General features: G+C 37.2%; 1 protein-coding gene across 2 annotated transcripts in view; it reads left to right on the top strand.

Moving 5' to 3' along the window:
* ARID5B (AT-rich interaction domain 5B) overlaps window positions 1-19,265 on the top strand; it is a 145,137-nt gene that overhangs the window by 84,846 nt on the left and 41,026 nt on the right. The window contains exons 1-2 of one of the 2 annotated variants that reach the window (XM_030570595.1): window positions 15,375-15,466; window positions 16,846-16,958. In XM_030570595.1, the coding sequence (XP_030426455.1) occupies window positions 15,463-15,466; window positions 16,846-16,958 (117 nt within the window). In that variant the 5' untranslated portion in view covers window positions 15,375-15,462. Of the gene's footprint in view, window positions 1-15,374; window positions 15,467-16,845; window positions 16,959-19,265 lie in introns of those variants that run through there. The other variant, XM_030570593.1, reaches the window with a different exon arrangement.

Genomic DNA, 19,265 nt, shown 5'->3' with positions numbered 1-19,265 from the left:
CTTCAAGAGACATGCACTTATAAAGTTAAGTGATGTATGTAATTGTTAATTTTGTGTTAACAAGTTTGAAAAGTGTATTTCACCAATAATTATAATGCTTAGTTCTATGAAAAGTGTGACATTTTAATTTTTGTCAAATGATTTCCTACCTCTACTCTCTAGGTTTTCATGGCAGGATATTATTTTGTAATCAAGGTGGTAACATTATTTATTAAAGTTCTAAAATATTATATTACTGCAAGTTTCTAAACCAGTATCTCCTGGTTTAGAAAAGCATTTTATTGATTTTTTTAAAATGTATATTTGAATTTAAACTTCAGGTCCACATTATGGATTCCATATTATTTTAGAAGCAGATATGTTTTAGTTCTTTGCTAAGACTTAAAGTTGCTTTATAAGAAACAGTGAATCTTTTACATCTAAGCTTACACCATCACTGAAGTTTAGAACTGTGCCCATTTGGAATCTCATCTTTCCAGAATTTTTTTGGTCTCAACAAGCCTGAAGAAGAAGATTCAGAATGACAGAACACTGTTGTTACTCACTGTGTCTCTGTCTACACTAGAAACACTACAGAGGCGCAGCTGCAGCAGAGCAACTCATAACATTGTAGTGTAGACACTTACCACAGCGATGGAAGTGGTTCATCTTATCACTGTAGTAAATCTGCCTCTTTGAGAGGCACTACCTAGGTCAGTGGAAGAATTCTTCCATGGACCTAGCAGTGTCTACACCGGGGCTTAGGCTGGCTTAACTACATCACACAGAGTTTGAATGTTTTCACAGCTCTGAGTGATCTAGTTAAGCCAATCTCACTTTGTAGTGTAGATCAGTCCTGATCAAAGGTTTGGGGTATAGCTGATTTCATTTTGACTTCACAGCAAAATAAAGTCATACCATTCACCAGTAGAGAGGAAAGATACTAGAGAGAGAAGAGCGGAATGAATACAAAACAAAATAAGAATATGAATGGAATAAAACAATTAGTGTCTGATCCAAAGCCCATTGATATCAGTGGTCATAGGATCTACTAAATACTACATTTGAACAGACACAAAGTTGAAAATGGGTGTTCATTACTATGTTTTGGTACTTGAATCTGGATGAATGAAAGAGGAGGAGGAACTACTCATTTGTTGTTTACTTTGGCTGGCATTTTCAAAGTTGCCTAAGGGAGGTAGGATCCCAAATCCGATTGAAATTCTATGGAATTTATGTGAAGAGTTTCCTCAAGTGCCTCTGAAAATCTAATCTAATCATTATAAATTATTTGGAATTTCTATTTTAAACATTCCTACTCTGTGGTAGGCTAGTTGAGTACACTGTGGCTTCAAACAAAAATGGCCAGGTGGAAGACCTGTTCAGAAATGAGAGTAAGCTTGAAATCTTAGATAAATATTAGGACTAATATACTTGCCACAGTAAATAATAGGGCTGTAACTAACTTCCCCAACACTTTTGATTGACAGCATCCTCAAAGTAGTTTGCTCATGGGAAGCAGAACCCTGAGATAAAGTTTCAGCCTGAATTTATGTATATTTGGGAGGGGAGCAGGGTACATTCCTACCAAGAAGAAAATCCTGGTTGTCTGAAATAACGTTGTGTGATGAATCAGTAAAGTTTTATTGTTCATATCCTCAGAGGTCAGTAATACTGACGTTTGGAATGCAAACCAGGCAGATAGCGTATGTAAATACTGTATGTGCCTCTGCTCTGGCTACAGCTGTGGTCAGTGACAGCTATAATTCACTTTGCACTAGATAAATAATAGTTTCTCTCTAACTTCTTCATTTAGAATGTTGATTTAAAAGGAAACGGTTACATTTTTAAAATCCTTAGCCACAATGAAGACTTCCAGAGATTTGATAGCCATTCAGAATGTATGTAACATTATGTCTAGATTTAATGTGTCTTGAGTAAATATGGACCAGTATTGACCTTTGCTTTGCCTCAGTCAATATTTACCTCTTGAGTTGATGAATCTTGATATTCATCTCAGCAGAAGTCCATCTCTTCTTAATACGATACATGGAAATCTGGTAGAAGTGCTCGTTTCTTATGGATTAGCTCAAACTGTTTTAAGCTAGTGAAAAGTAGCTACACAGACACTGCTGGTGTTTATTCTCTCTAAGCTGTAACTTTTGTCATGTCTCCTAAGCTAAGCAGCATCAGGCTATATGAGCACTTGGATGGGAGACTTTGTGGGAAAATCCAGATACATAGTCGGTTAATTTGTGAGTATTGTGTTTCCTTCTGCCAGAACAGAATCATTGCCCCAAGGTGGTGTTAAAACACTGTGCTGAGGTCCTTCCAGATGATATGTAAACGTGAGGTCCTCACCCATTGTGGTCATTATAAATCCCATGGCATCTTTCTCAAGGCATGGGGTATTAACCCTTGTATCTGGCCAAACGGCAATTTAGAATAAGGTAATTATACACATATTATTGCAGTAATACTTAGGAGCCTTGGTGGAAATTGAGGCCCCTAGGAACTACCCACTATTGTGTAAATACATGGTAAGAGACCAGCTTTACCTTGAGGAGCCTGGATCCTTTAGTCAGCTCCACTGAAGCTCTGCAAAGTGTGCAGGGCTCCACCTGTGACCCATACATGATTCATTTATGATCAGGGCCTGGATTCCCACTCTAGTTTCAGGCATGTAATTTTGCCTGTGCTAACATGGTTGTGTAGTGTTGCTGTGTGCTGTTCAACAAATTCCCCATTTTACCTCAGAGGTGGCTGCACTTTATTGATGGAAAAGGTGATTCCTATACCTATAATCTGTATGCTGAGAGAGATTAAAAATGGAAAAACACTGCAATCCATTTGGAAAGAATGTGCTATATAAATATCAGATTATGCAAATCTAAACTATTCATCTTTCAAATGTTCATTTTGCCTTTTCCCTGATTATATTTTTTGAATTGCCATATGTACTACTTGTGGCATTTCTGTCTTGTCAAACTAAAAAGAGAGATCCTTATAATTAACTTTTTATGGATTTCCATTCCCGGATAGAGCTATATTTATCTTTTTTTAATGTATAAACATTGAGTAATATTGTAGGTGGATTTTAAGTCCTTTTAAAAAAAATTCCTCAAACTTGTTTTTTATAAACATTATAAGTCACTATCAAGTTTGAGAGAAAGGAATTGGGAAAGAAGAGGATTTTAAAGTTGCACAATTGCATTGGGAAAAAAACAGAACAAGCAAATCATGTATTTCTAAAGATCACACTGTTGTTTAATGTTATAGCAACATTCTTTCAGGAATGCTGATGATACACAGGAAATAAGTGAATAATTCTAATTTCAAAACTCTGTTGGTTTGTTATATTTCAAATGTTAAGATGTAATCAGCCCTGGAGTTGTGTTAAGAATAACAGGACATTTAAGAAAAAACTGACTGAAGCAATAGTGATTTATCAAAGTAGCACTCAAATTAAATAAAGATTTGGCAGGATAGGCTGGAAAATGCATTTATGTTTTCATGTACTCTTTTTTTTCCTGATGTACCCTTATTGGCTTGTTTTAATACCGGTGTTATTTACATTTCAGGGATGGGCCTGTTATGCAGGAAATTGTCCAAATCCCTACAGCTGTATTTTACATTGAAATTTTTTTTAATGAAGTGATTGTGCAGACTTAATTTGGTAATCTATTATTAAATTTATAGTTTCAGGCTGTATATGGTATTCTTGCTTTGTATAGAATGAAAATGGGTACCTATGAAGATATATACCATATATACACCTGGTTTTGTATATTAAATCTTTACGTATGTTGTCCATTTTCAGAACAAACTGATTCTTTTGCAAACTCAACTTCTCTTCTGTGTTAGGGAATTCTACAGACTCGTGTTCCCTAGGTTCATATAATAGCTGAACCAGGTTATACACCAGTCTATTTTTAGTCATGAATGAACTATGGAGTATAGAATGCAGTAGGTACTGTGATCTCTTTTCAGAGGTTCTAACTCATAAAATCACTGTGCCATACACTGCAATTATAGTGGTAAACATAATCCAGGCATCATGTTTCAAACAAAGAATTGTAATTTCCACAAAGTTAGAACTTCCCCTCATTCTTTATAAGAAATATTATCTGTACAGTAAATCACAGTAATATTAAATTAGGATAAGTTCTGTGATCTTTATTCTTGACAATGTTCATCCCTGCATATTTTTAACATGATTGTACAAATTTGTGTATATTTCCCTCTCTCTTACTGCTATTCTGCATGACATTCATGTAACGCTAGAGGGCAACTGAGAGTTTTCTTTAAACTAACAAAGCTGGAGATGGTTTTAATATCAACTAAGTGTTTCAACTCAGTTAGGATTTATTTCCCTGTCTGCAAATTTCTACATATGTAACCTCTGAGTTTCCATTGACAGCAAATAATAATCCAAATAAAGTTCTTCTGAGGGAAAATATAGACAGAGTGGTTGAGAAGGCTGCTTTTGCCCAAATAAGGATTTTTTGGAGACCCCATGTGTTAGATAATGATCAACTGACAGTTGGTCATGAGTTAATAATGCTGGATGCTGAAATATGCATACCATGTGGTATAAAACAGTTCTGTAGATGAAGACAAACACGGCTACAGTTAGACATCAGAAACACATGGAAATGTGTAAACTGTTTAATAGTGTTTCTGTTTAATCCACCCAGATAATTCCTAAGAATCAACACTGACAGCAAAAGAACATTACACAGCCATCTTCACAGTTAATGTTAAAACTTGCTCTGTTACTAAAATGTAAAGAATAATATAATTTCACTGTATATAGATTTTTGTTTAAGTGCTTAAGAATCGCACAAAGATGGGCCTGATTCTGATCTTATTTACACCTGTGTAAATTGGGAATAATTAAACTGAACTCAGTGGGTTTACACTAGTGTAAATGAGATTACCATCAGGGCTGTTATATTTAAAACCACAAACCTCTCAGGTATTATGGTGAGGTCTATGGTTACTGTTTCCATTCTTGCACTCCCTGAAAAAGCTCCAGCTGGTTAAAAATACAGTTTCTCATTTGCTGAGTAACTCAGGTCACTGTGGACACATCACCCCAGTGCTCTCCATGCTCCAAGTCTGAATCCTCAGGAATGCAGATCCACTTCAAGGTCTCTGTTATTCTATTCAAAGGCTCAAAGCTCTAGCTACCTGAAAGATAATTTCTCATTCTGTGATCACGGCCTCTCATGACAGCTATACTACAGGGGCTCGATGAAACTGCCAAGGGAGGCTTATGAGAGTGGGCCACAAACTGTAACAGGAGCTGGACCTGGACTATTGAAATCGTTCCTGCAAGAGATAAGAATGACTGTGGTCCTCTCTGCCTTCTGAACTGAAATTACAAAACTAATTTCTTTGGCGTGGCTCTCTCTCAATAAATATATCAACTATGCGCACACAAAGTGCGCAGACTCACTCATTCACTTACCCACATACACACAAACAAAACTCCTATAAACTAATGAAGATCCATCTCCTACTGGATGGGACAATACAAAGAGAGGGTGAGGGATTGTTATTTCTAACTCAGAATACTTGTTAGGTGTAGGGATACTATAGGACAGTGTTTCTCAACCTTTCCAAATTCCTGTACCCCTTTCAGGTTGTATTCATTCATCTTGTATACCCCAAGTTTCACCTCACTTAAAAACTACTTGTTTACAAAATCAGATATAAAAATACAAAAGGGTCACAGCACACTATTATGGAAAAATTGCTGACTTTCAAATTTGTACCATATAATTATAAAATAAATCAGTTAGGATAGAAATACTGTACTTATATTTCAGCATATAGTATATAGAGCAGTATAAACAAGTCATTGTCTGTATGAAATTTTAGTTAGTGCTGACTTAGCTAGTGCTTTTATGCAGCCTGTCATAAAGCTAGGCAAATATCTAGATGAGTTGATGTACCCCCTGGGTTACACATACCCCTGGTTGAGAACCACTGCTGTCGTAAGATGGTCATATACATACCTAGATATAGAAAGATTACTGGAAAGAAATGTGGGTCTGGAAAATTGCTGAAAAGAAGGCAGAATGTTGGTGCCACCAACATGAACTCACATAAATAGACACATTTTTTAGAACTTGGCTCGTAAAGCAGCTAGAGAAAAATTGTGATCATTGTGGCCCCAATAATATTTTTTCAGTTGATCACAATGTTGCACAGTGGGGATACTGTGCACCTAGAGTAAAATGTTCACCAGTAACCCAATGACTTCAATAGGGGCAGGGTTAGGCCAAGGCTGAGCGCTTTGGAAAATCCCACCCTTGCTGTCTGGGTGCATTTTCCACCTGATTTCCTTTCGCCCTATTCATTCTAATGGAAGTTACATTAGATCTCAAGAACGGAGTACATACCATAGTTCCTGCTAATCTCGCTGCTTGCATCCTTATCCAATGTGAGTGTCTCTAGCAAATTATAATGACATCCCAGTGCAGTGAGAGTGCTGAGAAAAGGAAAGGGAGAAACTGAACCCATAGCATTCTTATGTTTAAAGTAAAGCAGTTTTACTTGCCACAGTGATGTGATGCAAATGGGTAATGCAATAATGGGCTTAAATAACTTATTTGTCATTTCCAAAAGCAAACATTAAGGTGTTCATGGCTTCATAGCTCTTACTATCAATCCCAAAAGCAAGGTTCCTGGAAACATTCCTTTTTACTCCTCTTGTGTGAATCTCTGTGTATCTATTTAGGTTCTTATACAATGACCATTTCTTACCTGTCTGTCAGCTCATCCAATCTGTCTAATCTTTCTATCTGTGTGGGAATGATTGGGTATATAGCTATCTTATTATCAAGGTATGTAGGTCATGTCTTCATTGAGTAGTGCTGACTCTGCTAGAGAGCAGTTTAATGAATGCTAGTTTTTGTCAGGAATAGAAGGCAATGCTGCCAGGAAAACCTCCTTAAAATGTGCTGTATGTTCTTGTTTGTCTTTTATTTTGTAAAGGTTCCTAATGAGAAGTTAGTTGCTATTAGTACATTGTGTGTTTTGCCCAGTTTGGATGAGATTAGTTGATTTACATGAGTTTGCAGTGCATTGCCACTTGTCACTGCTGTGTTTGCAGTCCTTTTGTCTTGGCTATTACATAATCAGTTGTTCCTGTTCACCCTTTTGCCCTGGTTTTTAACACGGAATATTCTAAAGAGTCAGATTTTCTTTTGCAAGTGCTGTGATCTGCATACAGTTTTGTCTGATACCAAGTTCAGAGTCCACTGTAATTGGAGGCAACATACAGAAGTGTCCATTGAAGTTTGTGGGTGTGGCGGCTAAAAGTCAGTTTCACATTGGGGGAAAGAAAAACTTTAATGAACAAGGGTCAGATACTCTACCACAGTCCAGACATGTCCTACTTTATAATTAAGTCTGATAGCTTCTTCTTGGTGGGCTAAATCCTGCTCCCCTTCCTCACAAATGTAATCCTATTGGACTGGATGTAGGATTCAATTCAGCAAGGCTGTTAAACATGTGCTTAACTTTAAGCATGGTGACTAGTCTCCCTGAAGTCCAATAGAACTACCTACATGCTAGTTAGGTGTGTGCTTCAGTGCTTTGTTGAATCAGGGCCTTACCGTTTAATGTCCATCTTCTTGTTGTAAATATTCCAAAAACTCACCCTTTTCTTAAATGCTAACATAGCAAAAAGTAAGCAAGAAGCCTTTATAGCAAAAGTTTTGAACTCTAGCCATATAGCAGAGAAGAAAATTAGTCCAAGCCCCTGATCCTGCATGGTTCAGTGCCTTCAATTTGTATTGTGTTCAGTGGAATTTGAAAACATTCAGTCTTCTGCAAAATCAGGCCCTTAATTATCTAGTATGATATGTGCAATACATCCAGTGTTTCTATTTTTAACAAAATAATTAAAATAGTCATCCACACAATGGTGGTCTTTGCTTTTTATTAAGTGGTAGTCTGGGGAGGGGGAAAGGGAAACCCAAATTCAATCTGCAACAAGTCAAATGTCTCCATATTAATCCCCACAAAAAAGTGTCTGTTCCACTTATTTCCAAATGAGGAATGTTTTCTTTAGAGAGGCAGCAAATTGATTTTCCCCACATTGAGAATAGAATATCTCATTTCCAAAACAAAACCTTTAGAAATGGTTACACAAGTACACTCTGTATACTTATGAGTTAGAAAATTGTTCAGATGTTTAGTGCCTCTCTCAAGGATATCGAGTCCACAATAGTTTTCAGATTTATTCTGACATGTTCCATTATAAATCCACAGTGTATATAAATTACAGAAAAGAATGAGCAAGCCCTTGGATTAGAAAAACATGAAAATAATACTTTAGTATTAAAAATTTTTGGAAACTCAGAATATCTGTCTGTCTTGAGTCTGTGTATACGGATACATACACAAATATTGACTAGTGTTTATAGCAATAGCAATTAAATCATATTATAAAGGGAAATATTGTTCTGAAGATTGTGTAGAAGGGTTAATATTAATTTCTATATTGAAAAAGGTAGGAGCCTAGTCTGGCTCCCACTGAAATCAGTAGGAGTTTGCCATTGATTTCCATGGGGGAGACCCTATATCTTGGTTTATAGAAAAGTTTCCCCAAATTAAAATGACTGAGATTTTTCTAAACTAGGGTATGACTTTCCACCTTAGCCTAACATTTGAGCTTTTGCTTTGCATTGTGGTCCACTTTCATTTCACCCTCATCTGCACAATGCTGTGCTGTGTGCAGACTATTCACCCTCTCCTCATGACATGGGCTCAGCTCATCAGAAGCTGTGCTTTTATCAATCTGTGTGCAGTGGGTGCTGCTTCCAGGAGGCAGGAGCTAATACATGGACTTTTCAAAAATTAAATGCAAAACCTGTAACTTGGAATGTGGAACAGGGATTGAGGATGAGGCGAGAGATATAAAAAGAGAAGGCCAAGAAAAAGAGGAAGTCCAGGAGGCAGCTATGAGTCCAAAATAACATCAGACAAATTCTAATCCTAGGCTAGCTTTTATGACTTCACGTAAACACAGCGATATGTTTATTCTTATCTTCCAGATACTGTAGGATGCTAGAGGCTCCCTTGTTTGAGGGGTGAATAGTAGGGATCCTTCTTTAGTAAGGTGGTTGGCTTTCTAGTAATTATGTTTTAAAAGGTGCAACATGTAATAATAATCTTTAGCCAAGAGCTACATTTTGCCAGGCTACTCTGTGTGTGACTGTCTGCCCCCTTCAGGCATGCTTGATCAGCTCTGGAGGTTTCTGGGATTCAAGGCTTGAGTGCATCTGCACTACTCTTTGCAAGGTTCAGTTTTAAATCACCCCTTCAGTCCCATGCCAGATGTCCAAATCTTCCTCCTCCCCTTATTTGACTGTGGCCCTCAATATTATTACAAAGTCACTTGGTTTCTATATTGGTATTGCTAAGCATCCTTGCTGTAGGCAAAAGTACCGTTGCTTCTCCTCCATCCCAATCCTTCCACAATAACAAGGAAATAAATTCCGCCAGCTGCAAGAAGCAGTATGGCACTACAAGTTAGTAGAAGCTGAAATGCAGAACAGCTACCCTAGCACATACCTCTTTTAAGGAAATGGTGATAGGCTTTTTTGTTCTTTTAAAGTATTTCTGAGAAACAGTTAAGACGTAGAGGCCAGGATGAGAAGTCATATCAGGAAATAGTTATGCAGATCAGAGAGCCCTGAAAAAGTCTGGGACTTTGATCATGGGCATTACAATTGCTTAGACAGTCGCTAGAATAAGTAATGTAGAGTGATCAAGAAAGGGTACATGTTTTAGGCATTACTACAGGACTGTTTACTTACATGGTTTGTTGAGCAGCCAGCAAAGTCCAAGGTTATTTTGGACTTAGCATGCGTAAGTGATCCAGGTATGACAAATGAGGTAATACATTCCACTCTCATTAAAGACTCTTGGCTGCAACACCAATTTTGACACAATGCCAGTGTTGCTGGATCTCAACTGAGCAAAAGCCACTTTTTCTCACCCTCCCTATAACAACATGTCTTTTATGTCAGTCAAAATACATGAATCCAGAGAACAGTATTATCACGAGGATTCAACTAGTTGGACTTGTTATTATAATCAATGTCCAAAAATATTTTAAACTGTAACACTATCCTACAAAACCCAGTCAGGCCAACACCAAGGCTGGCATGCTGCCATCCCTTTGTCTGTACCTACACTCCAGCACGGCTGTACCCACACGGTGCCATGAGATCTCTCCAGTATTTTGGGAATGTGCTGTGAGGAAAGGAAAGATTGAGAGCTTAGATGTGTACTAGTCTGGTTTGTATATGGATCAGAATTTTAACAGTACATAAATGTAGTACATAGTCGTATCATAGCTCTGTTGCCTCAGTATATAGCAAGAAACAGGCCTTCAGTGCATAGCATTTACTGAATATATTATAATAGTTCCAAAGTTCAAAATGCCGTTTAATAATTCTTAAAATCCATGTCCAGTACTTTCCCTTATGCGCAAACACGCATGGGGAGGAACAAATTAAGGCAGTGAAGCCCACAGCTCTGTGAGGTCTGAACCTGATGCTTTCTTCTTTTGGTCTGATGAACTTGCAGTGTTACAGACTACAGAGGGTAGAGCCAATGGAGGTAGGGGATCTGTGGCTCTGCCTCTGGCCAGACATGCAAAGGGACTTTCCTTCTGCAGTCCCAATCAGCTATTACAGTACGGCAGGGCCAGGAAGTGTGTTGTCATCGGTTGTTGGCCCAATCTGTGGCCTTCTGGGCAGGGGGGAGTAAAGGTCTCAAGGCACACAGCATGATCATGCTGCTTTGATCAGCCTTAACTTGATGCCCCCCTTTTTCGATGGTTCTCTTGAGAACATGCTGCTAAGTGTGGTTTCTCTTACACCCTTACCAGGTCTCCTTTTTCTGAATGGTGGAAGGGAGAGAGGTAACCACATGGAGGGAGCAGCCTGTAGAACTATCCTCCTTTTGGAGGCTCCAACATATATTTTTTCTACCATTTTGCTCACCCATGCACTGCACCCTCATAAGGATGTGGAAGGAGGCAGAGCACAGGGCCATATATATTTCACTCACGGTAACAGGAACTTTGGAGCTTTGATGTGTATCATGACAGTCTGTGGCAGTTCTATTAAAAGTCAGCTTTGGGCCTAACAGACCATGGGCCAAATTTTTAGATGAAGTCAATGAAGCTATGCCAGTTTACACCAACTGATAATTTGGCCCTCTTTTATTGTGCCACATATAATATGGGGTAATTGTAGTCTGTCTATGTAACAAAAACTCTTGTGGCATTTGTTGTGATTTATTTTCTAAAGCTATATAATGTTCAGCCAAAGTCTGGAAGGAGGTGGGCTAGCTAGAAGGACAGAATGGTTAAATCTTATTTTCAAGATACCAAGAGCTAGTTAGTCGTGATAAGAACTAACTCCTAATTTTCTTTTTAAAACATGTTTTGTGTGCATTTTGGACAGAGGAAGAAGTGACAGAAATTTATGAACATAACGTTTCCTTTTGCACTGATAAACTTACCAGGAGCTGGATTGTGCGATGTTTCTTTTGTTTGATTGTCATTATGGAAGGAGTTTGCCAGTGCAGCACAAAAAGTGGATGGGTATGGCTCAGGAAGGTGGGGGATGTGAGTATAGAGAGCATCTCCTCAGGAGCCTCTACTGGCAGGACTCCAATAGAGACTCTGGTGGGAATGAAAGCCATCTCCCTTCCTAACATTAACTCCAAAGGAAGGAGAAAACGATAACTCCACCTAGCCTCCGTGAAGATGAATGTCCCCTGGAGTGCATTCCCTCTCCCCTCAATGGCAAGGAGATAAGTAGTCTACATTCTCTGCTTCCCCACCCTAGCATCAGTGAATGACTTGCTATCTTTTTGTTTCCTGCCATGTGGCAAAATTTTTAATCACGTGATCTTCCCATAGGCACTGACCTCTGATATCAAACTCTGTGAAATACTCTCTTGCAATCTGTGTGTATGATTTTTACTGTGCTGCCAAATCTCATCCCACCTCACACACAGGGAAAAAGTGTTCCCATCTCTGAGCAGATCCCTATAAATAATTTATCTTGAGAATTTACAGCCAAAATGGTAATAAGAAGTTTTCCTGTATGGGAAGAGTTGTCAAGGGATGGTTGTCATCATGGCTCGTGTAACTGTTGACATTCATGCTATTTCCATTTCATGCTCTTTCATCTAATCAAGAATACAGGACTTTACTATCAGGAAGTAGTGACCTGAAAAACAAGATCATTCATACAATACATATACCATTTACTTTGTCAGTAATTTTTTATACTTCCCTTTTATTGTTTTACTATTACAAATATTTGTGTTTGATTTAGACATTTCTTCATCTGCACCTCTTGCTTGATTCTGCGGTGTAGTCATAATCCTGTGTCCATGGCATCAGACTTCTGGCCAGTGTTATGACTTCATTGCATGACCAAGTAGAAAGAGCAGATGGTTTGTGAGGGAGAAAAATCAGATATTAAGAAACAATGGTCTGGTTCTCCACTTAGTTAATGAAATCACACTGTTGCAAAATGGCATAACAGAGTGATGAACTAGGCCCCCTTTCTCTCTGTTAATTTAGCAAAAGTGGCCAGCAAAATTATTAAATGCATGTGAAAGTCATAGATCTAAGGTGTTAAGACTCTTGCCATGGGTCCTTTACTTCATCTGTGTGGCCATTGCCCATTAGCCACACCAGTGAAATCTATGGAATGTTAGCTTATACCTGCTACATTTTGCAGCACAGTTGGGTGTGTTTTACCTGGACATACCTGAAATGTCTGGCAGATTTTGGCAGTTGAAATAGCATTCTCCAGTCCAGTCTTTCCCTGCTCTGTTTTAGATTGCTGTCTGAGTTACAACTGTAACTGTCAAGATAACTTCTTTTTATTTATACACATTCTGTGAGTGAATTTAATCCTCTTGCTGAATTACTAAACTTGAAATAAACTTTAATCTTGAAGACCAGAGTACACTTTTAAGCACATGAGTAATCTCAGTTATCTCATTGACTTCAGTGGAGGCACTCACATGCATAAAAGAAAGGCATATGCTTAAGTACCTTGTTGAATTAAGGCCTAGACAAGCAGGTTTGAACCTTTCATATTGTGAGCAGGTGCTGTGCAAGTTTTACCACACAGCACCGTCAATGCACATGCATCCTGAACTTCAGCACATCTATTATCCTAATGCCTGACCCTGTGGAGCAGAGATCTCCAGTGCTATGGAATTGTTCCAAACTGTGTGGTAACTTATTGATGGGGATGAGAATGACCTGATGGAATACATTTTATTTGGAACTGAAGATTGAATTGGATTCCAAGTGTGCAGACGCTGAGGACTTTAAGAAAGAATCTGCCTAGATCTCAATTTGAAAATCTCACAACTTAGTACAGTGACGTTCAGAGCTGAAACTGAAGCGCTTGAATTTGGGCTGTGTGTTCTGGGTTCATTGTGGTGTGCACTTCCTGAGAGATTCCAAGCACCTTTCAGCCCTTAAGATATATTACACCATGCTGATGTATGTGTGCTGCACTCTGCCAAGGGTTCCAGTGGCATTTCAGTGGCTGAGTTTGCTTCCTTCCCTTAGCTAAAGGAGGAGAGAATAAAACACAGCCAGGTAGATGAAGAGGAATATGTTGTCAAGTTTACAGCAAAAATGGCTTTTATTTAAACTGATAGTATTTCAAGCCTCCCAGTATTTCAAGCCTTCATTTTTGGACAGAGGGCAGGTCACATTGACTAGAATGGTGACAAATAAGTGCCATCAGTTTTCTTTAACTATTTGTTCAAAGTTTCACTTTCATTTGTTTTGCTTGTGTTGACTTCCTGTGACCACTCAAGTTATCAGATCTCACTGGCATAAATGTTTGCAGAAAGTAAATTTCAAAACCATGTGCGTGAGTATTCCCAGAAACCAAATTTTCCATTCACATATATACGTGAGTATTCATGCCAAAATTTATTATCCAGTCAGGGATCAGGAAAAAAAATCGTGTGAATTATCTGATCAGTTACAACCAGCCAACACATCTTGAATATCCAATTCTCTCAGAAAACTGTTCATAATCAAACTGCAGAGTACTTTAAAAACTGCAGTAGAAATAACTATGAATGAACAACTTCAAGGAAATAGCAGTTTGCTCATGAACATGCCACAAGCCTAAAAGGAGGCTAAATTAGTCAAATACATGATTCGCTCAGCTTCAGTCAGTTATCACGCCTCCAGAGCACAAAATGGATATAGTTGAAATTTAAACAATGTTAGAACAATATCTTTATCTGTAATGGGTTTGGGAGCAAATGTTAATGTATATGTTTCAAGTGTGAATGAAAATATTTCAAATATTTTCTTCTGTGGAGCGGATCTTAGAGGCAAATGCCTTCTCCTAAGCCATCAGAATGAAAGCTATTGTCAGTATTAATTTATAGTGACGCTTTTCCATTACTTGTGAATTTGAATTAGATGTAAAATGCTAGTATGTCATGTGTGTGGTAGTTCTAGAGCATTCTAGAAAGAGCCATTTTTCTGCTGCAACTCCGTAGCAACTGAAATGATGCAAAAAACCTGATTTTATAATAGTTTTGTTTCACTCCTACCATTTAATGTTCCAATTCAAACTGTATTTATATGCAAGCTCGGTATATCTGGAATTTTAGTAACAATTTTTTTTTTTTGCTTTTAAAGCTTTTAACAAAACATTAGGAGTGCTTTTAGTATGAAACAAAAGCACAGTGCCAAAACTCAGGGTAAAAAATGTCTTTGAAAGACATCAAACCTTGCACTAGTCCTGCTTGTTTCTTTCTAAAAAGAAAGAAACATAAATAAATAAATAAAAATAAAGTGGTTTAAATAAAATTATATTGGGCTAAAATTCATCTCTGTAACTCTAATTACTTCAATAGAATTATGCCAGGGATTAATTTGGTCCATTAATTCTGCAGTGGTCATTAATATTTTAGTACTTGCGCCAAGTTTTTATAAATTGAAGAAACTTTTTTCTTTACACAGTGTCTTTTAAACAAGATATTAACACCTTGGCTCAAGGCTATGCGTAGCTTAGGATTTGTGGAACTCAATATGACGTCCCAACAGTGTACAAGAAGTCAGGATCAGCAAAATAATTAAGATGAAAACACAAGCCACAGTTATAAATAAGGTGGAATAGTAAGGCACTAACTGGCAGCCTGGCAGCAAAAGCTGAAGTCCAGCAAGTTCATCCCACACTCTGTGCTAGTCACTCATCTGTGTTTATATGAGTAATGGAGCAGCTGAGGGGGAGGGGATTTGTAAGCACAGAGCAAATACTCTTAGTGCTCATTTTGTGTAAGACTGACATCCACACCAAGTCAAGACTTCCAGGGATGTAGTGTGCAGTCACATGCTGTCGCATTTATGAGTACAGATATAAATCTGACAGATGTTTGTCGACTGGAATGGGTAATAATTTCTTTATCTTTTTGTTTGATTTTGCATGTTAGCCTCAGAGGACAATTTCAGCCTTGCTTTCTCTGGTACTTTTCAATAAGCAGAATGTGCTTCAGAGGATGTTTTACAGTGTGTCGGTACTGAAACAAAAAAGGATGTTTTTTGGACTTCTTGTTTTAAATCTAGAACTGCTATATTTTGTTTTTTTTTAAACAGACCAAAAATGACACTGTTGTTCAAAGTGTAAAATCAAAGAAGCACCCTTTATTGTGTTTACAAACTGGTTTAAATGTAAAATGTCCTGAAATCACTGGCTTACTGAGTAACAAATAAGATTAGAAACAGTTAGAAGACACACAAGAGATTTGTGGTGTTTAGATTTCTGACATTGTTATAATCATCCCTTGAAGTAATGAAAACAATGGTTACCTAGTAATTAAAGGTTTAAAGCAAATTATCTTCTCCAGTATAGTCATTAGTTAATTATTATATTTTTAATGTTGCTGGAGTTGTCTAGTGACTTAGACTGATCTAAATTTTAAAGTATATGCAGGACATTTTTAATATTGAATGAAGCATCTGCTTTGCTTTTTATTTCTGTATGTGGGTTATGAGTGGTCTCGTGCTATAACAATTGGAAGAGAAGTTTGATATTTGTTTTCTCTTGTATGACCTATATACTAGTTTTCTAAATATAGCTCAGAATGGCCAGGCTTTATTCAGTATGGTATTTCACAGCTATTTTACCAAAACATCTTAAGTATTGGATAAAACTGGAAGTCATTCGTTTTAATTTAGATGTATTGTATCTAACAATTATGTTTTATGAAACCATCAATCAATTATGTTAATACTTTTGTACTTCTAGAAATAGTTTTGGGGTTTTTTCTTAATGAAAGAACTTTGATAGGAATAATATATTGTATTAAAACTCGTTATATTTGTTGGGAATTTTAAGATTTCAAAGCTCTTCTGAAGGACCGATATTTTCAAATATTTAAAACACCACTTAGTACTTACACTTCGGATAAAATAGATGCATCATGCTGATTAATGCAAAGTTCTGTATCAATGTTCTATTTTGGTCTTTTGATACCATGCAGAAATACTTGTACTTTCTGGACGTGTTCTTTGGAGCCAAATGCTTGACTTTATATTAATTAGATATGTTAAAATATAATATATACACCTTGAGAGAGATAATATAGAAATGTACAGTACAGTATATCTAGATGTAACCCATAAAAGATGAAAACCTCATAATGAGCCTTTTCTATAAATAGATGTGTACATATCTGTGACTGATTTTATTGTAATGATTTATTATCCTTTCAGCTGTTAAAAATCCTGTATAAAAGAATATGCTCAAATTGTTCTCAATTAATTTTCAGCGCCAAATCTTAAAGGCAGACCACGCAAAAAGAAGCCATGCCCACAGAGAAGAGATTCATTAAATGGGGTTAAAGATTCCAACAATAATTCTGAAAGCAAAGCTGTTGCCAAGGTAAATCATTTAGCAGTATTCTCTTAACTACACTCTTTTCTTTTAAGATAAAGTCCTCTTTGTTGTCCAATAGACTATCTCAAATTTAAAGTATATTTTTTTCATGTAAATAAGTGCAGATTCTTTTCAAGAAGTTGTATTTTTTACTTTAGACTGCCTCCACTTTAGAAGTTACTAACAGTAATAATCACCCAGAACCTAATCACTCAGAATCTAAGGCTATGGGCTGGCTGGGAAAAGGGCAGTAATTACGCTTTTATGGCATCTAGTGCTAGTTTTCACATTCTGTGACATACAAAATAGTTTGTGACAGTATCTTCATCTTAAAAATAAACCAGTAGGGCCATTCTCACCATTACAGTGTAATTCTAAATATACGTTTGAAGATAAACAGAGTCTGAAATGAGAGCTGCCTCTAAATAATGATTTCCAAGAAGCAAAAAAAGTACATTAGAGGAGGAATGTTAAGGTTCTGATTTAAAAGGAAGGCTAGGAAGGAAATTCAGAATGAAAGCTAAAAGTCTGGACTGGATCTTTAACACATGCTATTGTGCCTAGACATTCCATGGGTCTTTGAATAGTATATGTTCTTACACAGTGTACTGTGTGGGCTGGGGTACCTAGCTACACATCATGAGTGAAGGTTGTACTGTCAGTCTGTAATTTTACGCTTAACTCTTAGGCTTTTGTGGGTTTCAGTCCATCTGCTAACATTATTTTAAAACTAATTTTCTATAGATTAATTTACTTTGTATTTTGTTCAGTGTTTGTGTGGTTTAAATATGAGTTTGGTTTTCTCTTAAAAAAAATAATAATTTGCACTAAAGGCTCCTTCAAGACATTAATGGCAAGTTAAATTTGAGAGCAAATTGTCAGGGCCAAGCTGTAAGATGCAAAGACAGAAAATTAGAGAGGGACATACCAATAGGCTCCTACCTATTGCAGCACAAATTCTGTCACCATGATACTCTAAATATTGAACAAGTAGTTGTGCATCGATTTAATTTCCATGCCAACTCCTTGAATTTTACATTTCTGCAAATTCTATGCATGTGTATCTGAAAGGAATTCCCACTGTAGTGAATATCTCTTTGGGAAATACAGTGAACCTTTACAGAGCCATCCAAATTCTTTTTTGTTTTACATGCTTCATATCCTGGGGAGATTACGGGGTTAAAGAGGTCAAGTGAAAGTGTTGTATTCTGTGTTACCCATAGGAGGGTAAATCCTACTCCTAGGCTTTCAGTTATGTTAAAATCATGGTGACAGCAAAGAAATCCAAAGTTAGTGATGAAACTTGGTCCTTAAGTCAGCATTACTCTCATTTGTGTGCCCTGTTATGCCCAGGCATCAATTAAAAGGAACTGGATCCTGATGTTTTGACTTTCAGGACCCTTAAAATTATTCTAGGACTTTGTCAGACCTTTGTAGCTTTAGATATATACACATTTGCAATGCCTGCAATGCAAATATTCCAATTTGGCTAAATTCCCCATGCTTTGCGGGTTACAGCACTGTACTACAAAGCACATCATGGACTGCATTTTCTAAGCACAACAGAATGTAGCACCATACAAGTAATTACGGTCTATACTGTATACAATGTGTATACAGTATAAAACCCACTTTATCTGATTCTCTCTATTCTGTCTGATCATCACTATTCTATCAATGTGGATGCTTTTACTCATCAAACATAAGAATATTTCATATAAGAAGAAATATCTACCTGTTTATCTAGCCATACTGTGCTCGTCATTGTGTAGACATTAGTAACATTCATTATCCTGTCCAATTGTATTTCATTATAAATAATATAAGTGTTTGATATAGGCCCTGATGCTGAAAATCTTACACGTGCCTATAGTCTCACTGACTTCACTGGGACTCTTCACATGAATATGTGTTGCAGGACTGAGTATATATTTTATTCAACACTGGATGCGTGCCCAGCAAATCAGAGTGACTCAAACACGGGCTTATTGAACTTTAAGCTGTTTGAGTCTTTGCCTAGCACTTTGTGTCTTCTTTGTGGAGAGGGTTGAAACCATCCCAGTTTCTCACCATTACTGTCGGATGCTTGGTTAACACAGATGTCACATTTGGATCCAGGTTGGGTTCCCCTGAAGATTTTCCCCCCCTCTGTCCTTGGAAATTGGCCCATATCTAACTGTAGCTGTCAATGGGTCCACCTAAACCAGTGTTGAAAATGGTTTAACTGCTAGTGTTGAGAATGGTTTAACTGCTAGTGTGGATGGGAAAAAACCACTTTCAGTGTCAGTCACAATTCATCTCTTTCGTATCTGG

The sequence above is a fragment of the Gopherus evgoodei genome, chromosome 7 (genome assembly GCF_007399415.2).
Source record: "Gopherus evgoodei ecotype Sinaloan lineage chromosome 7, rGopEvg1_v1.p, whole genome shotgun sequence".
NCBI classification, from domain to species: Eukaryota; Metazoa; Chordata; order Testudines; family Testudinidae; genus Gopherus; species Gopherus evgoodei.
Note: the sequence above shows the minus strand (reverse complement) of the source record. Positions and strands in the feature narration are given on the sequence as shown.